Source organism: Ictalurus punctatus, chromosome 21 (assembly GCF_001660625.3).
Source record: "Ictalurus punctatus breed USDA103 chromosome 21, Coco_2.0, whole genome shotgun sequence".
Taxonomy (NCBI): Eukaryota; Metazoa; Chordata; class Actinopteri; order Siluriformes; family Ictaluridae; genus Ictalurus; species Ictalurus punctatus.
The window spans coordinates 11,920,001-11,944,997 of record NC_030436.2 but is presented as its reverse complement, the minus strand read 5'-3'; the positions used below and the strand labels follow the sequence as shown (position 1 = coordinate 11,944,997).

The following is a 24,997-nucleotide window of genomic DNA, read 5'->3' as shown; positions in this document are numbered from 1 at the left end:
AGCATATAACACATATACATTTAATACCTTTATCATAGCCTTCAGTGTACACAGTGTGTGAAGGACAACGTTGAGCAGAATGTGAAATAACACACTTTAAAAAATAAATAAATACAGAAAATAAAAACGGACCTTTTAATCCAACTAATCAGTTAATCGAGGAAATAATCTACAGATTAATCGATGGTCAAAATAATCGTTAGTTGCAGCCCTAGTTTTTAAACATTTTGCCCTGGAGCTACAAAGCTAATGAGGCTAACAAGCAATAGAAGATTATGGCCACCAGTTTAGCATCATATGCACAAGACAGAATTTATTCTACACACACACACACACACACACACACACACACACACACACACACACACACACATTAGCTAAAACCCCTGAATCATACACATGCATGTCCTGTAGTGCAATACGGCAAAAACGTGTGTGTGTGTGTGTGTGTGTGTGTGTGTGTGTGTGTGCGTGTGCGTGTGCAGCTGACTGCATGCCTGTGTTCATAAAGACACCACATGATCACATGGGTTAATATGATACATGCTAATATGACACACACACAATGATGCACACCTCACTAAACACATCACACACACTGCATCCTACCTTCTCACCTCGACCAAAATCAGACATACGGATTGCTTCTCTCTCCGTCTTCTATCCCTCCATCATCCTCCTCTCTCTCTCATTTCCTCTCATTCCTTCCCAGAATGCCACACTCTCTCTTGCTCTCTCTCTCTCTCTCTCTCGCCAATGAAAAAATAAACACACACACTCGCGTGTCCATAACCCAGAAAGGAGCCGTGCAGCAGCTGCAGCGTGTGTGTGTGTGTATGTGTGTGTGTGTGTGTGTGTGTGTGTGTGTGTGTAATTCAGATCAGCAGTGATGAAAGACTGAAAGAAGCATCATCTGCTTATCTGCCATTGTTCCGGAACGAGGGGGGGAGAGAGAGAGAGAGAGAGAGAGAGAGAGAGAGAGAGGAATAGGGGTCAGTCTCTCAGTCACCCCCCCCCCCCACTCCTCCTCTTTTCCTTTTTCTCTTTACTCCTCTTTTTTTCCTCTTCTCCTTCTCTTTCCCCATTCTTCCTCCTGTCTCCTCCTTTTATCTCTCTGCCTCTTTTACCCCTTTCATCTTTTTAAAAAATCTTCTTTTTAGTTCTTTTTCTTTTTACTTTCTTTTTTCTTGTCTCTTTCTGCACTTCCCCTCTCCCTGTCCCTTCTTTTCCCCCTCCTATCACCTCCTCTTTTCTATCTTCATCTAATTTCTTTCCCTTCCATATACCCCCTTCCGCATGTCCTTTTTTTCCACATCTTTAGCTTCTTCACTACTTTTTCATCTTCTGCTGTTTTCCCCTTATTTTAAAATAAATGTTTTTTCCCCTTCCTGACACTTTTATTTTTATTTTCAGTCTGTTTTTCCTTCTTTGCTCATATTTAAATTTTTTCTCTCTATTTTCTCCTTTTTTTGTTTCTCTCCTACCACTTTTTTATATTCCCTTTTTTGTCATTTTATTTGACAATTTCTTTGTCCTTCTCATTTGTTCTAATTTTCCTCTCCTTTTTCTTTTATATATATGCTTCTTTTCTCCTCTTATCCTCCTCTTTTTCTTTCTCCCACACCTTCCTTTCTTTATTTTCTCTTCTACTTCTACCACTCATCTTTTCCCTTCCCTCCTTCCTTTTATCTTTTTCATCCCTTTCTCATATTCTCTGCTAGTTCACTTTTTATCCTGCTTTTCTGTTTTTATCAGAATTATTCCCCCATCTCTTTCTTCATCCTCCTTTCATTCCTCCCTTTTGCCTTTTTTTCTAATTTCACGGTCACAGAAACGGTAATGAACATGACTGATATGGGCAGCAGTGGGAATCACTCGGAGCTGGAGTAGGTGTTCTGTGTAAATACTGTAAACAAACTTTAGTATAAAGTTCTGTTTGATTATTTGTGTTTATTTTATTTAGAAGTCCAGCTAGCTGTCACTTCTTTCTTCAGCGAGCAGCTTAGCTGTGTTTTGGGATGAAATGCCGACACGGCTAACGTTGATCTGATTTTAGAAAACTCTTTTGACGTTCATACCTATGAGGAGAGACTGAAAATTAAACGAGACGGCAGACCAACAACCAGGAGTTTGAATCAAAAGCCAGGGAAGAAGAAAAGGCTATGTAGAGTGTCCGCTGTACACATCCCTGTCCTGTGAATGAGCTGTTCCTAGAGAAACCATAACGTATTAGAACGAGCACATTAATATAAACCTGTCTTTCATGTTAAATGTGTAATATGTAACATGCTTATATATATATATCGATCAGACATAACATTATGAGAGAGAGACAATTGGGTCAGAGAATCTCCAAAACAGCAGGTCTGCAGTAGTTAGTAACCAAACCACCCAACCCAAGGCTCAGTGATGTGCGTGAGGAGTGAAGGCTAGCCCTTCTGGACCAATCCTACAGAAGATCTACTGTAATACAAACTGTTGAAAAAGTTCACACTGGATCTGGTAGAAAGGAGTCAGAAGACACAGCACTGCAGCTTGCTGCGTATGGAGCTGTGTAGCTGCAGACCAGTCAGAGTGCCCATGCTGACACCACCAAAACACCTACAATGTGCATGTCAGCATCAGAACTGGACCATGGAGCAATGGTAGAAGGTGGCCTGGTCTAATGAATCACATTTTCTTTTACATCATGTAGAGGCTGGGTGTGTCTGTGTCACTTACCTGGGGAAGAGACGGCATCAGGATGCACTATGGGAAGAAGGCGAGCTGGTGGATGCAGTGTGATGCTCTGTGCAATGTTCTGCTGGGAAACCTTGGGTCCTGCTTTCATGTGGATGTTACTTTGACACATACCACCTACCTAAACATTGTTCCAGACTGAGTACACCCCTTCATGGTAACGGTGTTCCCTAATATCAGTGACCTCTTTCAGCAGGATAATGCCCCCTGACACACTGCAAACACTGTTCAGGAACGGTTTGAGGAACATGAGAAAGAATTCCCCAGATCTCAGTCTGATCAAGCGTCTGTGGGACGTTCTGGACAAACAAGTCAGATCCACGGAGGTCCACCTCACAACTTACAGAACTTAAAGGATCTGGTGCTAACGTCTAGGTGCCAGATACCACAGCACACCTTCAGAGGTCTTGTGGAGCCCATGCCTCTACACCTCAGAGCTGTTCTGGTGGCACAAGGAAAGAAGGACCTACACAATATTAGGCAGGTGGATTTAATGTTATGGCTTTTATGGTTGTATATATTTACCCATAGCAGAACGTTGTGCTTATCCAGCTGGAATTTGTTATGTCTGTGGATACTGTGTGAGCCGGACAGGTGTGTTTGGCTCTAGGGATGTGTGTGTATCTATATGTGTGTGTGTGTGTGTGTGTGTGTGTGTGTGTGAGAGAGAGAGAGAGAGAGAGAGAGAGAGAGACCAGGGAATTAAATGTGATGATGTGTGTTTTCATTCATCTGCTGTGAACATGACATTAAAAACAGTGCAGAATTTACAGCAGCATGAATGGATCAGTCCCTGTGTCCCTAAATTGTTTCTTTTAATATTTGGTTTATTTTCACGCTGCACAGAATTAAATTAAACAAAACAGAAAAAAAAACACCTTCATATTTGGAATCTGTTTCATTTACTGATCGGAAACACAGTAACGTAAAAAGCTCAATAAACCACCAAGTGAGCACAGGAATCACAAAACAGTCTCACTGAGTTTGCGTCGTAGAAGAAAACACTTCTGAGTGGATGAAGACATGAGCGCTAGTCATTAATAATAATAATAATAATAATAATAATAATAAAAATCACATCCTCCTAAAAATCGCAACTCCTCCGAATATTGCGGAGTTTCTTTGATTTTGCGTTAATTTCTGCAATCACAAGCTTGTTAACTCCTGGAGGGACTGATCACTGTACAGGAGGTCATACATTTTTATAACACAGGTCTAATCATGTGTAAGACCGTTTCAGTAAAAACTAAACTGTTAAAAGTCAGACAGCTGCGTGCTTACTGTTCAACACTAAACACACACATCTGTGCAATTTAATTTCTGTCAGGCAGAAACACACACACACACACACACACACCCCATAATGGCCATAAAACACCTGTCACATATTCATGTATAAACACAAAAAAACAGATACATCATTGTTTCTGAACACACGCACACACACATACACACACACTACAGTGTGTTCTGATTGGCTGAGAGCAGTACGCTGTGTTCTGATTGGCCAAGAGCAGTGCGCTGTGTTTTTATTGGCTGAGAGCAGTACGCTGTGTATTGATTTGCTGAGAGCAGTACGCTGTGTTCTGATTGGCCAATAGCAGTACACTTTGTTCTGATTGGCCAAGAGCAGTACTGTTTGTTCTGATTTGCCGAGAGCAGTACGCTGTGTTTTGATTGGCTGAGAGCAGTACTCTGTGTATTAATTTGGAAAGAGCAGTATGCTGTGTTTTGATTGGCTGAGAGCAGTACTCTGTGTATTAATTTGCAGAGAGCAGTATGCTGTGTTCTTATTGGTGGAGAGCAGTACGCTGTGTTCTGATTGGCCGAGATCAGTACAGTGTGTTCTGATTGGTTCTCCACTCAAACAAATCAGCACTATCATGCCCCTCTGTTGGTGAAGCAGTGTAATTTCTTTTCTCTGTCCCACACCAGTACAGACTGGTCTCAGTGTGTTAATAAATGAGTGTGTTTACTGAGAGTGGAGTTACACTGCCATATGCTCTCAAAACATCAAACACACTTCAACATCAATCGTACATTCATCTGGGAGCACATTAGCATTATTTCACATCTGACTACAATTTAAATTATTTCCCTAATGAATTTTAACTAAGAGAAGAGTTCAAGATCACACTTCATCATCAACGCCATTTTATTTCACTTTCTATATGTACAGAACCTCCGTACCCTTCCTGTGTAAATTCCCTTAACAGTCTCCACAAGGGGGCGCTGCTAACTTTCATACGTCTCACAGGGACACATGCTGTGTCCTCCAACTACACTACTGAACACACACTGTGTCCTCCGACTACACTACTGAACACACACTGTGTCCTCCGACTACACTACTGAACACACACTGTGTCCTCCGACTACACTACTGAACACATATTGTGTCCTACGACTACACTGCTGAACACACACTGTGTCCTCCGACTACACTACTGAACACATACTGTGTCCTCCGACTACACTACTGAACACACACACGTCCTCCGACTACACTACTGAACACATATTGTGTCCTCCGACTATACTACTGAACACATACTGTGTCCTCCAACTACACTACTGAACACACACACGTCCTCCGACTACACTACTGAACACATATTGTGTCCTCCGATTACACTACTTAACACATACACGTGTCCTCCGACTACACTACTGAACACACACACGTCCTCCGACTACACTACTGAACACATACTGTGTCCTCGAACTACACTACTGAACACACACTGTGTCCTCGAACTACACTACTGAACACATGTTGTGTCCTCCGACTACACTACTGAACACACACTGTGTCCTCCGACTACACTACTGAACACATATTGTGTCCTACGACTACACTGCTGAACACACACTGTGTCCTCCGACTACACTACTGAACACATACTGTGTCCTCCGACTACACTACTGAACACACACACGTCCTCCGACTACACTACTGAACACATATTGTGTCCTCCGACTATACTACTGAACACATACTGTGTCCTCCAACTACACTACTGAACACACACACGTCCTCCGACTACACTACTGAACACATATTGTGTCCTCCGATTACACTACTTAACACATACACGTGTCCTCCGACTACACTGCTGAACACACACACGTCCTCCGACTACACTACTGAACACATACTGTGTCCTCGAACTACACTACTGAACACACACTGTGTCCTCGAACTACACTACTGAACACATGTTGTGTCCTCCGACTACACTACTTACATACACTTGTCCTCCGACTACACTACTGAACACACACACGTCCTCCGACTACACTACTGAACACACACACGTCCTCCGACTACACTACTGAACACACACAGTGTCCTCCGACTACACTACTGAACACACACAGTGTCCTCCGACTACACTACTGAACACACACACGTCCTCCGACTACACTACTGAACACACACACGTCCTCCGACTACACTACTGAACACACACAGTGTCCTCCGACTACACTACTGAACACATACTGTGTCCTCGAACTACACTACTGAACACATGTTGTGTCCTCCGACTACACTACTTACATACACTTGTCCTCCGACTACACTACTGAACACACACACGTCCTCCGACTACACTACTGAACACACACAGTGTCCTCCGACTACACTACTGAACACATACTATGTCCTCCGACTACACTGCTGAACACACACACATGACTCGATCATTAACTGATAAAGTAGATCAGACACTCCACCGAGGGGAAGTGTACGAGGGAGCGTTAAACACTGAACTGGAACACAGGTTGGATTCTCGATAAATAAGGCGTCGTTACTGTCTGAGGCAGTTGTTCATAAACGATTCATATGAAAGTCTGTGGAGGAAACAGACTGCACTATAAAACCCAGAGCTGGGCTTAGAACATTCTGTCAGGAAGAGAGGACGAGTCTCACCATGGACGACATCTATAAAGCAGCGGTAAGAACCTGCACACTATCACATCATCATATCAACATGTATAATGTCACTGAATACAGTCGGGGTTTGGCGGTCTGATGGAAATGTTGGATTAGACTGGATTAGAACTTTTACAGTGGATACATGAAATTTGTTAGTAAATAAAGTTTGAGCTAATTTAAGATTACAAGATAACATGACAATAATAACCTTATTATAAAGTGCCTTAAATTAGAGATGTTTGGTGTTTTACACAATAAATAAAAAATATAAATATATACGTAATCCTTTACATTAAAAGTTTCCCACAACTAACATTATTTAATAAATTAATTGACAACCAATCATAAACTTCAGCATTAATAAGTAACACAGTCAGTAAATTGTTTTGTTTACTTGTATGTAATAACCATTTGTATTTAAATTGTTTGTTTGAATATTTATGAGACAATATCTGTGTATGCAGTCCATGAGTAAAATCAACATAAATTAGCATAAACTAAATAACAGCATGTTCCTTAGCAGCATGTTCATGAATAAATTAAATATTAGGTGAAGAACGTGATGTATGTATAAACATTCAGCTTAATTGTTTTTTTAAAAAGTGAGTAAAAGTGTTAGTGCTGTTTTTAACAGAGACTTTAACGGAGACAGCGCAGGATATACGTACAGTACAACACGCACAGCGCAGGATATACGCACAGTACAACACGCACAGCGCAGGATATACGTACAGTACAACACGCACAGCGCAGGATATACGCACAGTACAACACGCACAGCGCAGGATATACGCACAGTACAACACGCACAGCGCAGGATATACGCACAGTACAACACGCACAGCGCAGGATATACGCACAGTACAACACGCACAGCGCAGGATATACGCACAGTACAACACGCACAGCGCAGGATATACGCACAGTACAACACGCACAGCGCAGGATATACGCACAGTACAACACGCACAGCGCAGGATATACGCACAGTACAACACGCACAGCGCAGGATATACGCACAGTACAACACGCACAGCGCAGGATATACGCACAGTACAACACGCACAGCGCAGGATATACGCACAGTACAACACGCACAGCGCAGGATATACGCACAGTACAACACGCACAGCGCAGGATATACGCACAGTACAACACGCACAGCGCAGGATATACGCACAGTACAACACGCACAGCGCAGGATATACGCACAGTACAACACGCACAGCGCAGGATATACGCACAGTACAACACGCACAGCGCAGGATATACGCACAGTACAACACGCACAGCGCAGGATATACGTACAGTACAACACGCACAGCGCAGGATATACGTACAGTACAACACGCACAGTCAGTGAGGGGAAAATTAGTGGAGAGATCGTTAACTTGTGTGTGAAATATTGTTATTTAAAAGAAACAATGTAAATTTTCACCTATGTAATCATTATATATACTGATATAAAGTCATGCCTTATAAATTGATGATGTAGTTTATATACTGTATATATTTATATATTACACTAACTGCAGAGTATCTGTGTGCAGGTGGAGCAGCTCACTGAAGAACAGAAAAATGGTAAGTGTGTGTGTGTGTGTGTGTGTGTAAACGTGTATAAATTCCATCAGGACGATTGAACAGCTGATGATAATTCAGTCTCACAGAGGGAGACACTCATCACTTGTGTACAGAATAAAACACTTGGTGCTGTTAGAGGAAAATAATCCCTGACGGGGCGGGGACCTGAAGTGTAGCGGAGTTACTGTTACCACCCCAAAGTTGATTATTTTCCTCTAACAGCATGTCCCCGAGTGTTTTATTCCTCTTACACCACAGGAACTTACCAACTATTACAATTAATATTTATTAAAGAACGACACATCATACTTTTTATATATAGTTATAATTAAGGTACATGTCCTGATGTCACTTTTTTGTCACATTATAGCAGCTATAAACACTCGTTCCCTCACCAGCCTCTCTTTATTCTCTCTTTATTCTTTCTCTTCATATTAATAACTGAAAATGTAGGAAATCTTAATGTTTCAGCTTTACCTCTGACTGTAACAAAGCGCTGACACTGTAGACTCTTTCCATAAACGTTACGTAAACACATTTCTCCTTACAGAAAACTATTAATATTAACTGTTACACACATTTTTAAATCAGATTATTATCAGTGGAGCGTGTGCTGGACATGTCCCAGTGAACAAGCCGTTACTATAGAAACCATAACGATATTAGAACGAGTACATTAGTATAACCTGCACTACTGTCAGAGCTGCTGTTATAGAGAATTAATCAACACCTTCTGACCAATCACCATCCAGAACTCAGCAGCACTACGGGATAAATATTAAATCATTAGTATTACTTCACTTTACTCACATCAGGTAGAACTGAGACAGAACACTGCTAAACTGTACAGGTTTTGAAATGTTTTACATTTTATGAAGTGTCATTTGATTCAGTTTTTACACGACTTGTGTGTGTTTTAGTTTTAACGATTGATGATATTAATTTTATTCAGTAAAATTACTCTTTAAGTTTATAAATCTGTATAAAAATTTTTTTTTTAAAAATCAGAGAGAATTACTTGATGCTGACCTGGTGCCGACCCGAGTGAGGTTTGACCTCATGAACCCGAACATGTGCCTCCGTTTGTCCATCGTTCCTAAAATTAAATCCTATCATTAAAATGAAAGAGTTACAAATCACACTTAATAGCTCGGGCTATTTTTATCTCCCTGAACGTGTCCACTACTGAGCAGTGTCAAGTCCCGCTGTCTCATACTTATTATTATTATTATTATTATTATTACTACTACTACTAATACTGTTGTATATAAACCCTCAGAATGTTCTAAATAAACATTTATAATAAAATAAATAAACATAATGTAATAAAAATGACTTCAGAGGATATGAGATTGCAGGATATTTACACTGCAGGACAGATTTAGGTCAGAGACATATTAAAAACATATTTATTATTCAATACATAAATGCCTGTCAATACAGTCATAAATAAATATTTATTTCAGCCTCCAAAAAATGTCACCACAAAAAAATGAATGAATGAATGAATGAATAAATAATGTATTAACATTTTAAGAAGTGCATAAAAGTAATACTTCTGATGTGTTTAGTTTTCCTGTGCAGAGAAAGGGTTAAAAGTAATAAAATAAAGGTTAGTGTCGGTGTGGATCAGAGGTGGTGTGTGTTTTGCAGAGTTTAAGGCGGCGTTCGAGGTGTTTGTTCAGGATGCAGAAGACGGCTGTATCAGCACTAAAGAGCTGGGGAAAGTGATGAGGATGTTGGGTCAGAACCCCACGCCTCAGGAGCTGCAGGAGATGATCGACGAAGTCGACGAAGACAGTAAAAAACCTCACAAACCTCAGTTCATCCTCAACTTCACCTCTTCATTCCTGTCCTTATTCCGAAAAATATTACTCATCCATATGACTCAAGGAATTTCTCAAAATGCTGATATTTGTTGGATTTTTTTAAACTTAAAGAATGTTTATAATAATATGATTATATAATATACTATAAAATTATAATGTTCTGTGAAAGAACATTTTTCTGTCTTTACATAGAAATCAAGACTTTAATACTAAAAACTATGCAAAGACCAACTTTCTGGCTTTATTAAGTATGCAAATGTATCCATATTTAATTAGATAAAGTCTCATTTGCATAAATAAAGGTACATTTTATACGTTCAAGAAAATCAACTGGTGAAGACTGATATATCTCGGATATCTGTTTAAAAATCAACCTTGTAATTTAAAGTGTAACGTACATAAACAATAATATATGTATATATAAATAAGTCTTCACTCTGGAATAAAGGTTTTCATTCTAAAAATCTTAAATAAAGACGGTGTTGTCTCTATTATGTATGCAAATACTTATTTAAATTGCCTCAGTTGCATAAACACATTTTTTTTAACTCAGCAATAAGAAGCTAGAAAATATAAAGTGTGTTATTTAAGTGTAAAGTACATAAATATATCATTTTTTAAAACTTTTATAAAAGTTTTAAATAAATATTTTAATTCTAGAAATCTAAAATGAAATCTTTTTTTCTATTAATTTATGCAAATGTACACAATGAATTTGATTAAGCCTCATTTGCATGAATGGCCATTTTTGAAAAACATATACAAAATTTGGATTAGGATATATATCTTAATTAATATAATATAAATATGTGTGTGTGGGTGCAGGCAGTGGCACTGTGGACTTTGATGAGTTTTTGGTGATGATGGTCAGATGTATGAAGGACGACAGCAGAGCGAAATCAGAGGAGGAGCTGGCCGATCTCTTCAGGATGTTCGACAGGTGAGTTTTAATTTCATTCAGAAATCACGATAATGCTGATTTATTTATTTATCACTCTGTAATTGATCTGAAGTGTGTGTGTGTGTGTGTGTGTGTGTGTGTGTGTGTGTGTGTGTGTGTGTGTGCAGAAACAGAGACGGATATATCGATACAGAGGAACTGCGTGAGATGCTGAGAGCTACAGGAGAGATGATCACTGAAGACGATGTGGAGGAACTGATGAAGGACGGAGACAGAAACAACGACGGGAAGATTGATTACGACGGTAACCAAACATTTTGTGTCATCATTTAGTGTTTCCTCGGCCAGTGAACTGAACCCTGTGTTTATTTTATTTCAGAGTTTCTGGAGTTCATGAAGGGAGTCGAATAAACCACAACACTGTGACTGTTCTGTAGCCCAGAGTTAGTGCTCATGTGAAGTCACTGATTTTGAATAATGCCTGTTCATTTGCAGACATTGGGGAAATTTTTATATTTAATATCAAATAAAGTTCTGATTATAAAAGAATGTACAGGGAAAAGATTTTGTATATGATAATTGGACTGTGATTATTATTATTAACCGTTATTAATTATCAAACTATTGTTACTGTTAAACATACGCAAACGCTACAAATCCTAACTTTTTACCCTACCACTATAAAGTATGGAGTAACACATCGCGGGCCATGCAGCTAAAGGAAAACAATCCACAGCGTGGTGGTGTAACACAGCCTGAAGTGTAGCGGAGGTACTGTCACCAGCCTGGAGTTGATTACTTTCCTATAACAGCATGTTTTATTCCTCTTACACCACAGCAACTTACTAACAATTTAGTTTTTATTTACTAAAGAACAATGGATAATTTTTTTGCGTTTACAGTTACATTTAATGTCAGTGAAACGAGTTAGTTCTTGTTCTTTACATTACAGCAGTTATGAACAGTCGCTCCCTCACCAGCCTGCTCTTTATTCTCGTGTTACCATAGAATCCACAAAGAAGCGTAAACTCCTCCGTCCTGAAGTTTTGGGAAAGCTTAACGTTACAGCTTTACCTCCGACACAGAGACGGGTTTTGGACTTTAACTGTCTGATCTAATAGTAACTACATCATGTTGAACAAATGTGGTAATCCTCAGGGCTCTCACTAATGGGGGAAATGAATGTCAACAAGTTGGACTGGTCTGAGCAGGGAGTTCTCAGTGCAGTGATCAGTTTTATCTTAAAATAAACGACTCTACAGCTGCGTCCCAGTTCACCTACACATGGTACATTACACATGAGAAAGTACACAGTGTGTGTGTGTGTAGTAACAGTATAAAAGTACTGGGACATACTGACAAACATATTGTTGCCCAGTTACACACTCACTGTAAACAAACTCACTTTTCTTTATTTAATATTCCTTATATAATTTATACTACATCAATATTAAAACTTTGCTTGGGACATGCTAATTCTCTGACAGCACGTCTCTACAGGATTTTACCATCGCAGGAATTAACACAAAATCAAGGAAACTCCACAATATTCAATTTTTCAAGATAAGAGCAGATTTGAGACACATCATGTGACTTCATTACAATATCAGCCAAAGCCTCTTCCATTCGTGAGTACAGCTAAAAAGGTCTCATTTACCAACAAACATCACTGTGAAAGACCACGCACAAGGATTTAGTGCAACTGAGATTTCAGATTCGAGTAGTTTTCTGCAAAAATAAAGTACACGAGCCGCAATAATCACAAAAACTGAAATCCTGTACGGACTGAACACTCACCCTATCACAGGACTGTGTAGATATAAATATCCATATTGATATATAATCATATCACCCAGACCTACACTATACCAGGCAGAAGTGTGTGTGAGTAAACTAGATTCATGCTCCACTTTCTAAAGTTTTATTGTTGATGGTATAAACAACATCTGTACAGACAAATCATTCACATCTGTTTATTTCGCTGCTTGTTGCTTGGCGATCTTCTTCAATCCTCTCTTGTTGTGTTTCTTGGCAAAGCGCATGTTTCTCAGAAACTTGGGATCCACCTGCAGAGAGAAGGAAAATACGTCAATTTGAAAATTCTCGCTTGTGTCTCTCTCTCACTAACACACACACTTGCCCTGATCGCTCAGAAGTACACACTAGAACAACATTAATCTTTGATCACGTTTTCAGCTTCACATCAGGAAATATGATGGTTAATTTAACACCACGGTGCTTGTAGAGACAGACTGTGTGTGTGTAGATGGAGTGCAGGAATGAAATTAAGTTGACAGTTAAATTGTTTTGCTCGTTTGTAAAGAGTTCTAACGATGTTGAGCATTTTCCCAAGATCTCAGAAAAGACCCGAATCTTCATTTTCTCTTTAAACTTTTGGTTTAACAACAACAAAAAAGCAAGCTTTAACAAGTTGCTAACTCCTACTTCATGTTTTTAAATAATCTTAAGGTTAATTCTCTGAAACAGCCATAAAGAATGGAAGGATGTCTCTCACCGTGTTTAAATACATATATCGGTTCATTTTACCATTAAATAAAACTTCATTTTCTATTGTAATATTTTCTACGACACGCAGCACGTTTACGCAGATCAATCCCAAGGGCAGTTACTGTCCCCAGAAACAGTGGCTAAGCCCGGCCTACTCTCTGGAGAGATTTGATTGACAAGACAACCAATCAATCAGTTTTTTCATCTGACAAAAGTTTATCACATTTATTCTCAACTGACTGGGGGGGGGGGCAAAATTCACTTTTAAATACTCTGTAAATGTTCAGATTGAAAATCTCAGATTTCCGAAAAGTCTGCACCCCACTCCAGAACATGGCATACAGTACCGTGGAGAACCAGTCAGCATCTAAGTGCACGTTCACAGTGTTTTAAATGCGGTTCTTTAGGCGGAACACGGCGCTCACGCTGGGGTCTGAGAGCATCTGAGCGAGGTGGTTCTCGGCCCGCTTCCAAGCGAACTCTAGCAAGAGAGTGATTACACTCCGAAGCGACTCGCTGTCGGAAGTGAAACGATCATTTCAGGTCCATAGCGCTGCAGAAACACGGTGTGTTCTGGAGGTTTAGAGAAATCCATCTAATCATATCAGTGTTCGGGCAATATGTATGATTTCTACATGCACTTTTTGAAGGTTTGTTGAACTTTATCTGTCGCTGTATTATTCTGAGCGGCGAACAAAGCTTCACGAGGAGATCCTCGCTCCGATTCAGTCTCCACACAGAGAACGATGGGTGTGAAGCGGATCAGAGATTCTGAAGTTTGTGGCCAGAAAAGTGTAGAAAAGATATCCCTGTGGGTAGGTGGAGCCTCTGAGGCTGAGGAATCCGATTATCCCCATGTCTGATTCAGGAGGTTGTTTAGATCAGGTACGTCAAGTCTCGTTTAGAACCCCAAGTATATTTTAACTTTACGCTAGCAACATGGAAAACTGTGATACTGTTTAGATTAGTATAATACTGCTCAGAGTACAGAATTCACTCAGAAACTCACCCCCTTCAGAGACTCGTAGCGATGAGAACGAGGCTTCTTAATGCCATTTCTGTGCCACTTGCGAGCTGAAGAGAGGAAACAACACAGAATTATTATTCACCATTTCATCACAACTTACATCAAAGGATATTTGTCACAGGTGTGTACGTGAGAGAGATACTCACATTGGTTGTGTGTGGTGTGGTTCTTAGACTTGGCCATTTTTAATCACGCTGTCTGTAAACAGGGAAATTACATTTTTAAAAGACAGACATAAAAAGTAAATGAGATTCGTTGAATAGTTACAATTAATACTTAATTATTTTCCCCTAATCTGATTATGATTAGCATGTTTGCTACACGAACACGGGACTACAACACATGCACGTTAGGACAGATTTGACTATATAAACTGTTTCAGTATTATACAGCATAATCAATATGTGCATATTTCCACCTACAGCCTTTAAACAGTAAATTATAGCGCCAGTGAAAGTAGCCTGCTGTTCTTACACCGCTAAACTTCAGGTCTGTTTATTTGTTTTTTTCACAAAATGGCAAAATAAAACCGCCCCGATTTATTTACAGTCATGTCCGGAAAATGTTACAGCATCAACACAAAGTATAAATCCATATAAATATTTATTACAGATAAAGGATTGTGTTAGATTCTAAAGAAAAAACTGAAGGCGTGAATTTGATACCTGCTACACGTAGCGCGAGACAACCGGAAGAGGAAACCGTGAAGGGTTGTGGGAAATAAAAGCCGTTCTTTAGCACAAAAACAGTGTGAAGCAAAACACAAAACTGCAGTGGAAGAAGATTAAGCTAACAACAACAACAACAACAACAACAATAATAACAATAATCTTTTGATCAACATGAAATACCACAAAACTACGACGGTGCCACGTAAAAAAATAATAATAAAAAAAATAGGAGAATAAAGTCAAAATTACACGGCGGTAAAGTTTTATATTGGACATTCGCAAATTTCTATTACTCAATAAATAAACACACAAAAAGGACAGCATGTGTATTAAAATATATTCTCTTTATATAGTTGTACTTTGTTTCCACTCAATACAGTACAATATAGTTGTACTTTTCTTTTCTGTCCACTCCAGGGCAAGAAAAAACACGTTTTGAGAGAGAGAGAGAATGAGGGGGAGAGAATGAAAGAAAATAAATGAGAGAGAGAGGACTGTAGTGTCAATGTGTGGTGTGATGATGAAACTGGTCCAGTAGGTGGCGCTGTTCCTCCAGCTGATCCTCTCACTGCATTCAGAACTCTGTTTAAATCACTTCATTAATAAACAGTAAAGGTAAACTGATTTACCTTCATGTGTGTTTCAGTCAACACTGTTATACATTTCTCTTCAATTCTATTCATATACAATAATATACACATCTGAGTGAAGTGAAGTGACTAAAAGAATTATTTTTAATTCTATTAAATTGTTTGAAACACACCAACAATCATTGTTAAAAAAAATATATTACAAATTTAATCATTAATAATAAATATAATCACACTGGAAAATCGTGATGAGAAAAAGCCTCTGTGTTATATAACGACTGCCTGGAGGTAGACGCGCACACACACACACACACACACACACACATTTCCCTCCTGCTCTTTAATATTTCAGATCCTGCAGATTTTCTCCTCAGTAACGTCACGTTCACTTACGGCAACAACACACACACATGCTCTAATCCGTGATTCTTTACAGTAACAATAACACAAGCAGTATCAGAGTCTCAGAGTCACATCTTCATCTTCTCACCCATTTAGTCACCATGGCAACCACCGCCTGTTCGTCACTAACATTAGATATGTTAGCTATCTAGTTAAATTAACACGCTGTAGTTACATCACAATAAAGTGTGTGTGAGTTGTGTAAGAGAGTGTGTGATATTGTCTGTGTGTGTGTGCATGTGTGTACACGTATGTGTGTGTGTGCGTGTCCGATTATACGATGAAGATCCTCTAACGATGGACCTGCGATTAAACACCACCGCTACGTTCTGCTCATGTCATCAATCATCCTGATCCGGAAATCATCTGGTGTAGCAAACACAAAATCTCTCTCTCTCAGTGAGTTGGAGATGATGAGGAGATTTTTCAGTCCATCGTGGTGTTTTCTTTACGTTTCTCCGTTGCCGTTAGCATATCTGTAGCTGTGCCGTGAGTTTGCCATCGTCCTATTGGTGGGGTTTAGACGAGCGTCGTAGAAATAGTGCTCACACTCTGAGACTTTAATCACAGATTTCACAGATTTCTCACACACACACACACACACACACACACACACACACACACACACACACACACACACACACTAGTGTCGTCTCGGTGACGCTAAATAACATCACATCACGAATTCTAACAAACAGAGAGAGACGGATAAAAGGGAAAAGTATAGCACAGAAATAGAGTGTGTGTGTGTGTCAGTCAGAAACATTTAAACCCTATAGCATTATTCGGGAGAAGAGTGAGAGACATAAAAACGAGTGCAGGAGGAATCACTCGTTCACGCTCCATTTATCATCTCTGTATGAATGGAACGCTGCTGCGGGGTCACATGACCACATCACATGATCAGGCTTCAGGCAGGAAGTAGATACGAGTGAACTGGATCAGACTGGTTTGTGCAGTAGCATATTCATAATCTCTGAGAGAGTGAGCGAGAGAGAAGGAGAGTGAGTGTGAGAGAGAATAAGAGAGAGAGAGAGAAGGAGAGTGAGTAAGAGAGAACGAGAGAGAGCAAAGGAGAGAAAGAGAGAGAGACAGTTTATTTTACTTTTATTTCCTTAATGAAATCTGAATCTTTGTGGTTTAATGAGATGGAAAGATAAAAGAAAGACAGGAATAAATAATCAGAACTTTATTCACAAACTGATTTCACATTTCACTCTGATGATATTTATTCAGGAATAAGGCTGAGCAGTGACTCCGCCCACTTTTCCTTTCAAGAAGTTTCTCAGTTTCTCACCTGTATGGACACTCCAGAGCTTTCTCACTGGCCCTGATTTATTAAAGAGCAAGCAGCCAAATTTATGAAAATATAACAAAAACCATTTATGTACTGTTTCTCATAAGGAATTATTTCTAACTTTAAACTAAAAGTGATGTTTATTATTATTGTGTATTTTACAGTAAAGTTGGGGGTTAGGAGACCCGGCTTTACACTGCAGGATCTTCAGCGTGATGGTGCTGGTGATGTTTGGTGATGTTTTGGAATCTTTTTTCCTGAGGAGCTCAGGTGGTGGTGCTGGTGCTGGTGGTTGTGCTGGAGCTTGTGATAGTGCTGGTGGTGGTGCTGGTGGTGGTGCTGGTGCTTGTGATGGTGGAGGTGCTGGTGGTGGTGCTGGTGGAGGTGCTGAAGCTTGTGATGATGCTGGTGGAGGTGCTGGTGCTGGTGATGGAGCTTGTGATGGTGCTGGTGGAGGTTATGGTGCTGGTGGAGGTGCTGGTGATGGTGCTGGTGGTGGTGCTGGTCTCAATCCTGGCACGCAGGTTTCAATTTCATATTTATTATCACACTGGTGTTGGGAAATCCCTGAACAGTGCTCTCTTCTCCTATCTCGTTCTCTGTAAGATGATGCAGATCTTTACAGGAAATTTACACAAACTTTCTCGTTTTTAACACTTTAATAATGATGGTAAAAAAAACTAAAATTTCCTCTAAATGTTTCCTATAAACACTTAAATCCATTAACATTAATTTTTCTTTTTCAAATCATGAATTTAATTCTGGTTGATCAGGAACCCAAGCTATCAGGAATGAAATAAATGTATTATAGTCATTTATTATAATTGTATTTATTACATCATACTTGACTCTGTGACAAAAACATAAACATAAACTCATTCAGTCAGCCATCAGCACCTGGATTAATTCTGGATTAAAGCTATCACACGGTGTTTAAAATGGACACGATATCCTCAGTGTTCAGGACGAGAAGGCCGTCTGTCTCAGGTGAGGCCAGTCTGAAAGTTACCTCAGTATTTACATGAGGAAAGTTCCTGGTGTTCAGAGTCGGGTTACACAGCTGCATAAATGAGCTCCACATTCAGATTATTAAAATCACCTTGAGTTCATCTGAGAGATCTCGGTTTGATTCCAAAAGTTTTGACTCTGAATCGAGTCTGTTTTTGACTTGGAATCAAATCTGTTTTGACTCTGCTTCGACTCTGTTTTTGACTCTGAATCGATGCTGTTTTTGTCTCAGAATCAAATCTGTTTTGACTCTGAATCAAATCTGTTTTTAACTCTGAATCAAATCTGTTTATGACTCTGAATCAAATCTGTTTTGACTATGAATCAAATCTTTTTTTTTTTTTTACGTAGAATCGACTCTGGGTTGATTCTGAATCGACTCTGTTTTTGACTCGGAATCAAATCTGTTTTGACTCTGCTTCGACTCTGTTTTGACTCTGAATCAATTGTGGTTTTGACTCTGAATCGAATCTGCTTTGACTCTGAATCAAATCTTTTTGACTCTGAATCGACTCTTTTTTTACTCTGAATTGACTCTGTAGGCATTGTGCTTTGTGAGCAGCTCCAGCTTTATGTAATGTCTCTGATACAGTGATTCAGTCCTTGACAGGACAGCAGGAGAGCCAGTCATGTGACTCACATGGGGTCATGTGATTACTGAACATTACGGAAGAGTTCTTTGACAGAATTTGATGTCCTAAATTCACGCCTCAGAATTTGATGTCCCTCATCAGATCAGACAGACTCGTCTCGTGGACCCTGATTGGTCCAAACCAATGAAGAGAGAAGATGGAGGGGGGTGTGCCTGTGATGTGGAATAGATGAAGCTTCATGATTGGCTGAGACTGGAAATGAATGAAGAAGGATCACGGACTGGCACGGCCATGACACGAGGTGTGTGAGTCATTCACTGTTTTATATGCTCTCTCTATCTCACACACACACACTCACACACACACACACACACACACACACACACACACACACACACACACACACACACACAATTCAATCACATACAAACACATTCTCACACACACGCACATAATTTGAACACACACACGTAGTAATATAATACTTACTTAATTAAAATGTATTTAATGTTCTGACAGGAAGTGACATCACTGCACCCATAAACAAAAAACAGTTATGTATGAAAGATAAACTCAATTTATTTCAATTTTATTTGTATAGAGTGTTTAACAGTAGACATTGTCCCAGAGCAGCTTTACAGAAATATATAAACACAGGATATAGATTTTAAATGTATGAATTTAACCCTATTGAGCAGCCAGAGGCGACGGTGCTGAGGAAAAACTCCCTGAGATGATATGAGGAAGAAACCTTGAGAGGAACCAGACTCAAAAGGGAACCCGTCCTCAGCTGGGTGACACTGGATAGTGCGATTATAAATAAATACACCCCTTCTATAAATGTGTTAATACTACATGGTGAAATAGTGCAGTTGTGTAAACAGGAAATTCATGACAGTTTCTACATGAAGTCTGTTTTGTTGAACTTCTCCACTGTTCACTGATGGAGACTTGAGATTTTGTGGTAATTGTAGTGCTAATGCTATCATAGCAAAACTGTTCATATGAACTGAGGTCCAAAGCCATCTTTATGGTTTTTAAGTGGTACCATCCTCAGTAATCTCAATGATCTTTTGGCTGCACCATGTGGGGACATCCTCAGCAGCAGCATGTCACTTCCAACTGATGAGAACTCCAACCAGAAGTAGAGCATCAGGATGGATCAGGCAGGTCCGGAGAGCAGAAGGGGTCAGGATCACTGGTATCTCAGGAGTGTCATGTGTAGCTCTACAGAGAGAGAGAGAGAGAGATATTATGGTCCCGTAATGGTTAAGGATACTGTAGTTTGTGTGAGTGAAAGCAGGGACTCCGGCAAGACTAGCAATGACATCATAAAAAATACTAAATTGATATTTACATTAACTTCCTCTACTGACAGGAAGTGTACTACAATCTGATGCCATAAATCTAAGTGATGTGTTTTGATTGCTCAAAATAAAGGCATTCTTGATTTTTAGCATTTAATTGAATTTTAATCCTTTTTATCCCAGGTAAACTCATTAAAGTATTAATACTAACGTCTTTCTTTGTGAAGTTGTGCTGTGATGCTAATGCAGCTAGCATGTAATGGAAGTTTATGACCTCCAGTTTAGCTTGTTGCTAATAAACTCTGCTACAATTCCATCATCATCATCACATGTCTGATAATGTTGCGGCGACAAAATACATGGAAACAAGAAGAGGTTTTTCTTTCAGCATCATCGTGTAGAAATTAAACACTAAAAGCTAAAAGAGAAAATTTTAACATGAAGGAAAATCTTGATATTTTGCAGTTTATAATTATAACGACCCGAAAAAATCCTCCCAGTGTGTGAGACGAGAAGTGTAAAGCGATGGAGTTATATAAAGACTTGAGTGGTGACTCACACACACACACACACACACACACACACACTGAACTGTCTCACTCCCACAGACATGTTGTTGTTGCTGACCTGCTTTTTCCTCCCACACACACACACACACACACACACACACACACACACACACTAGCTGCAAAAAAAACACAACACAGTTTTTATCTTTAAACCAAATTTTTATATTTTTAAGAGCAACTGTGTGTGTGTTTAAATGACGTGTGTGTTTAAACTGTGTGTTTGTGTGTGTGTGCTTAAACTGTGTGTGTGTGTGTGCATGTGTATGTGTATGTGTGTGTGTGTGTGTGTGTGTGTGCATGTGTGTGTGTGTTTAAACTGTGTGTGCGTATGTGTGTGTGTGTCTGTGTTTAAACTGTGTGTGTGTGTGTGTCTGTGTGTGTGTTTGTGTGTGTGTTTAAGCCGTGTATGTGTTAAAATTGTGTGTTGACATCTTTTCATGCTCAACAACGAGACACTAAGTTGAGGTGATGAAATTCTGGTGATGAAGTGTGTGTGTGTGTGTGTGTGTGTGTGTGTGTGTGTGTGTTTAATAAAGACTCATTATGATTATTGTGGTTCCATCAAACTGCTGAGAATGTGAAGTCGGTGTGTGTTAGAATGAATAAACACACACTCAGGCTGAACACATCACTTCTTATATTAGTATCAGTCAGGATGCTAACACTAACACTGCATTTAACACAAACACTTTTCCTGTGTGTGATTGTTATACACCCAGTGTTTTATTTAGGAAGTGTGTGTTTTTGTGTGTGTGTGTGTGTGTGTGTGTGTTTAGCATCGTGACAGCGACAGTGCTGGAGGAAGTGAGTGTTTTATAACCCTGTAATCAGGAGCTGCTGTCAGGAGAAGAATCCCACTGTGACTCATCGTTCTTTGCTCCGTCCGGTTCCTCCACCAGCACACAGAACCTGTGAGTGAGGAGGCGAGGTTCTAATCGAGGTGATGCGTTACACACCGCACACACACACACCATCTCCTTTACACTGACGTCCTACAGCCCAAACACTTTACTGTTCCACACACACACAACCTGTTTATACTGCACTGTTAGAGGAAAGGGTTCTTCAGTGGGTTTCTCATTGGGTTCTGGGTTCTTCAATAGGCTGTGAGTTCTTCAGTGAATCCTTCAATTGTTTTTTTTCATTGGGCTCTTTAATTGGTTCTTCACTGGGACATTCAGTTAACTCCTAAAATACGAATATAAAGCAACAGATTAAACGGCAGTGAAAAAGGAAACGCTTTCTCTTGTGTTCTGTGTCTCAGAATAAAACCGATTAAACTGTGGGGCTCAGATGTCGAGGAAGATCTCCTCCTCCTCCTCCTCCTCCTCCTCCTCCTGCATTTCAGCGTATTGATTTTAGAAAAGCACTTTAGCAGTGAGATCTGATTTCACTCTCTGGGAAAAAAACCCATTATTACCCATAATTCCACAGTAAGCAGATTGTATTGATCTCTTTGTCCACATTATCTCATTAGGATGATGTTTATTACGCTCCTGTTATGCACAATAATCGTTTTAAAGCCGAGTTTCATCTCTCAGGCGCAACGAGGAGAGTGAAATGGACGGAGTGGGGCAGTTTAATCCATGATGATCGATGACATCATCTTTTTTTAGGGTGTAGTTCGACGTGAGGCTGGGGTTCCTGACTGTACAACAAAAGGGGTTTTGTTATAATAATAATAATAATAATAATAATAATAATAATAATAATAATAATATATTTTAACATTAATAAAATTATGTTCTAATAAAAATAACTACTATAATAAAAGCAATCACCGTAATCAGAATATAAAATAAAGTAATAATATTTTATTCATTTATAGAAGACATGAGTCATTCTTAATGTAACTTTATATTTTCATGAATATTAATCAGTAATAAATTAATCATCGTTTTTAGTGCGTAGTTCGACATGATGCTGGAGTTCCTTCCTGTCAAAAAGTAGTGTATCTTTCATTTTATTAATCAAGGTAAAAAAAAAAAAAAAAAGTTACTGCAATTAAAAGCAATTACTATAATAAAAATGGCAATTAAATAAATGATTAAATATTTTTAATAATTCATCGCTAGGATTCTGTGATTTCTGACCATAATATAAATAAATAATGAAAATAATATAAAAAAGATTAAAGTAGCTGTATTAAAAACTATAAGTGCTATAACTGGATTAAAATAGAATAAGACTCTATTAAATAATTATCCCCCTTTTTTTTTACACATATAACCCTGAGTTAGTGACGTGACATTTCTGGTGAATTTAATCCGTATTGATCGTGATGACGTCACCGTTATTTTATGGCCTGATTTGATGATGATGTTTTGTGACAGTGAGACCTTATTCTCCGCTCTGAGAGTTTTTACTTGTGATTGATCATGATGACATCATCGCTTTAATGGTGTCATTTAACCTGATGTTAGAAACCAGATAGAAGTGCGCACACACTCACACACACACACACACACACACACACACACACACACACACACACACATATATATATATTACAAAGATTTAGTAAGATTTCCAGTAATTCGATTATTCCAATGCAAAAAAAGATAAAATTTAACTGAAGCTCCGCCCCCTTTGACCCCAACATGCCTGTAAATGTTAGTTTATTTGTTTGTTAGTTTTGAAGCTGAATATTTTCCACTTCATGTTACACTCTAGTGAGAAATATGCATGTGTGTTGTGTTTTATTTCTCATTTCTTACTAAAATAATTAAAACTCTCTAATTCTATCACTTTAAACACAGATAATGAGAATAAAAACCTGTGCTGTTTGACCTGTTTAATCGGTTTCTGATCTCCTCATTAATTAAACAGGAAACAGGAAGTGGTAATTGTTCAGGGAATTGCACTGCCGCTGTGCATCAGGTCCTGTTGAGAGTTTTAATTATATAAATATTTACACACATTTACATGTTGCATCTGCATTTATTCAGCAGTGAGAGTTGTTTCGTTTTCAACTCCTCGTGCTGAGGGTTTGGATTAGGGTTAACCCTATTTTCACAGAGTTCAATTTGCAATCTGCTTTGCTTTAATCGTGAAATACTTCCAGATCACCGTCTTTTCGTGGTGTCTGTACGTTAGCGTTAGCGTTAGCGTGGCTCATGTCTCAGAGAATCACCTGGTATCAGCATGTTTTATGAGTAAGAGTAAATGAGCAATGTTCAGGATTGATACTCAATACCAGTATCAGAATTTATGCATATATAATTTAAACAGATAACATAATGTAATCCATCCATCCATCCATCCATCCATCCATCTTCTACCACTTACTCCTTCTTCAGGGTCACAGGGGCACCTGGATCCTATTCCAGGGAGCATTGGGCACCAGGCGGGGTACACCCTGGACAGGGTGCCAGTCCATCGCAGGGCACACTCACACACCCATTCATACACTACGGACACTTTAGACACGCCAATCAGCCTACCATGCATGTCTTTGGACTCAGAGTGGAAACCAGAGTACCCGGAGGAAACCCCCGCAGCACGGGGAGAGCATGCAAACTCCGCACACGGCCCCAGCGGGACTCGAACCCTGGACTCTGGAGGTGTGAGGCAAACATGCTAACCACCGAGCCACCGTGCGCCCACATAATGTAATATATATTATAATCTAATGATTATGCAAATGAAGCCTCATTAATCTCAGTAGCTTCAGATGATCTAATTAAATGCAAACATTTAGATCAAGAGATAAAAACATATAAAGCATTTTAATTTATGACTATAATGCAAGTGGCTCAGCTGCAGGATTAAAATTCACACGTGAGCAGTGCCAATGTTTTTTTTAATGTTTTGTTTTCAACTCATTTGCATATGTGATTAATTTGTGCTGGATTTGTGCTCTGCCTCTGTCCCTATTATTGTATTTCTTAAAACACAAACCATTAAACATTAGAATTTATCAAATATTCAATATTTTATTATCTTTTATATTGTTTATTAACAGCTTTATTGGACTGTTGTGCATTCTTGGTAAGATAATGCCTCCAGTGATTTTGCAGCTTGATCCTCATCTAA

At 39.2% G+C, this 24,997-nt stretch overlaps 3 protein-coding genes and 1 long non-coding RNA gene across 4 annotated transcripts in view; 2 read left to right on the top strand and 2 right to left on the bottom strand.

Annotated features, from left to right (window-relative positions):
• The window catches only part of LOC108281005 (nck-associated protein 5-like), a 31,684-nt gene extending 30,847 nt beyond the window's left edge, over positions 1 to 837 (bottom strand). Inside the window, exon 1 of the mRNA XM_017496527.3 lies at positions 610 to 837. The gene's annotated coding sequence lies outside the window, so the exon portion shown is untranslated. The remainder of the gene's footprint in view (positions 1 to 609) is intronic.
• A 5,823-nt stretch (positions 838 to 6,660) lies between these two features.
• On the top strand, positions 6,661 to 11,539 carry tnnc1 (troponin C slow skeletal and cardiac muscles). The gene is given in 6 exon segments (NM_001201049.1): positions 6,661 to 6,698; positions 8,230 to 8,260; positions 9,914 to 10,060; positions 10,915 to 11,029; positions 11,158 to 11,294; positions 11,370 to 11,539. Coding segments are annotated over 6 exon segments (486 nt in total). The 5' UTR covers positions 6,661 to 6,674; the 3' UTR covers positions 11,402 to 11,539.
• Positions 11,540 to 12,897: 1,358 nt separating this feature from the next.
• On the bottom strand, positions 12,898 to 15,209 carry rpl29 (ribosomal protein L29). The gene is made up of 4 exons (NM_001200125.1): positions 15,191 to 15,209; positions 14,672 to 14,723; positions 14,508 to 14,572; positions 12,898 to 13,056 (listed from the first exon to the last, which is right to left on the bottom strand). The coding sequence occupies exons 2-4, from the start codon at positions 14,706 to 14,708 to the stop codon at positions 12,964 to 12,966; spliced, it is 195 nt and encodes a 64-aa protein (NP_001187054.1). The 5' UTR covers positions 14,709 to 14,723; positions 15,191 to 15,209; the 3' UTR covers positions 12,898 to 12,963.
• A 1,893-nt stretch (positions 15,210 to 17,102) lies between these two features.
• Positions 17,103 to 24,997, top strand: part of LOC108281003 (uncharacterized) — a 9,545-nt gene continuing 1,650 nt past the window's right edge. Inside the window, exons 1-4 of the long non-coding RNA XR_001815867.3 lie at positions 17,103 to 18,472; positions 19,228 to 19,387; positions 21,739 to 21,902; positions 24,262 to 24,997. The exon at positions 24,262 to 24,997 is cut by the window's right edge and continues 73 nt beyond it. This is a non-coding gene — a long non-coding RNA (uncharacterized LOC108281003). The remainder of the gene's footprint in view (positions 18,473 to 19,227; positions 19,388 to 21,738; positions 21,903 to 24,261) is intronic.

Coding starts and splice junctions, on each gene's coding strand:
- rpl29 (NM_001200125.1), bottom strand. CDS start 14,708: ATGGCCAAGTCTAAGAACCACACCACACACAACCAAT. Junction 14,573..14,671: donor CCACACCACACACAACCAAT/GTGAGTATCTCT, acceptor TCCTCTCTTCAG/CTCGCAAGTGGCACAGAAAT. Junction 13,057..14,507: donor GCTACGAGTCTCTGAAGGGG/GTGAGTTTCTGA, acceptor TTCTCTCTGCAG/GTGGATCCCAAGTTTCTGAG.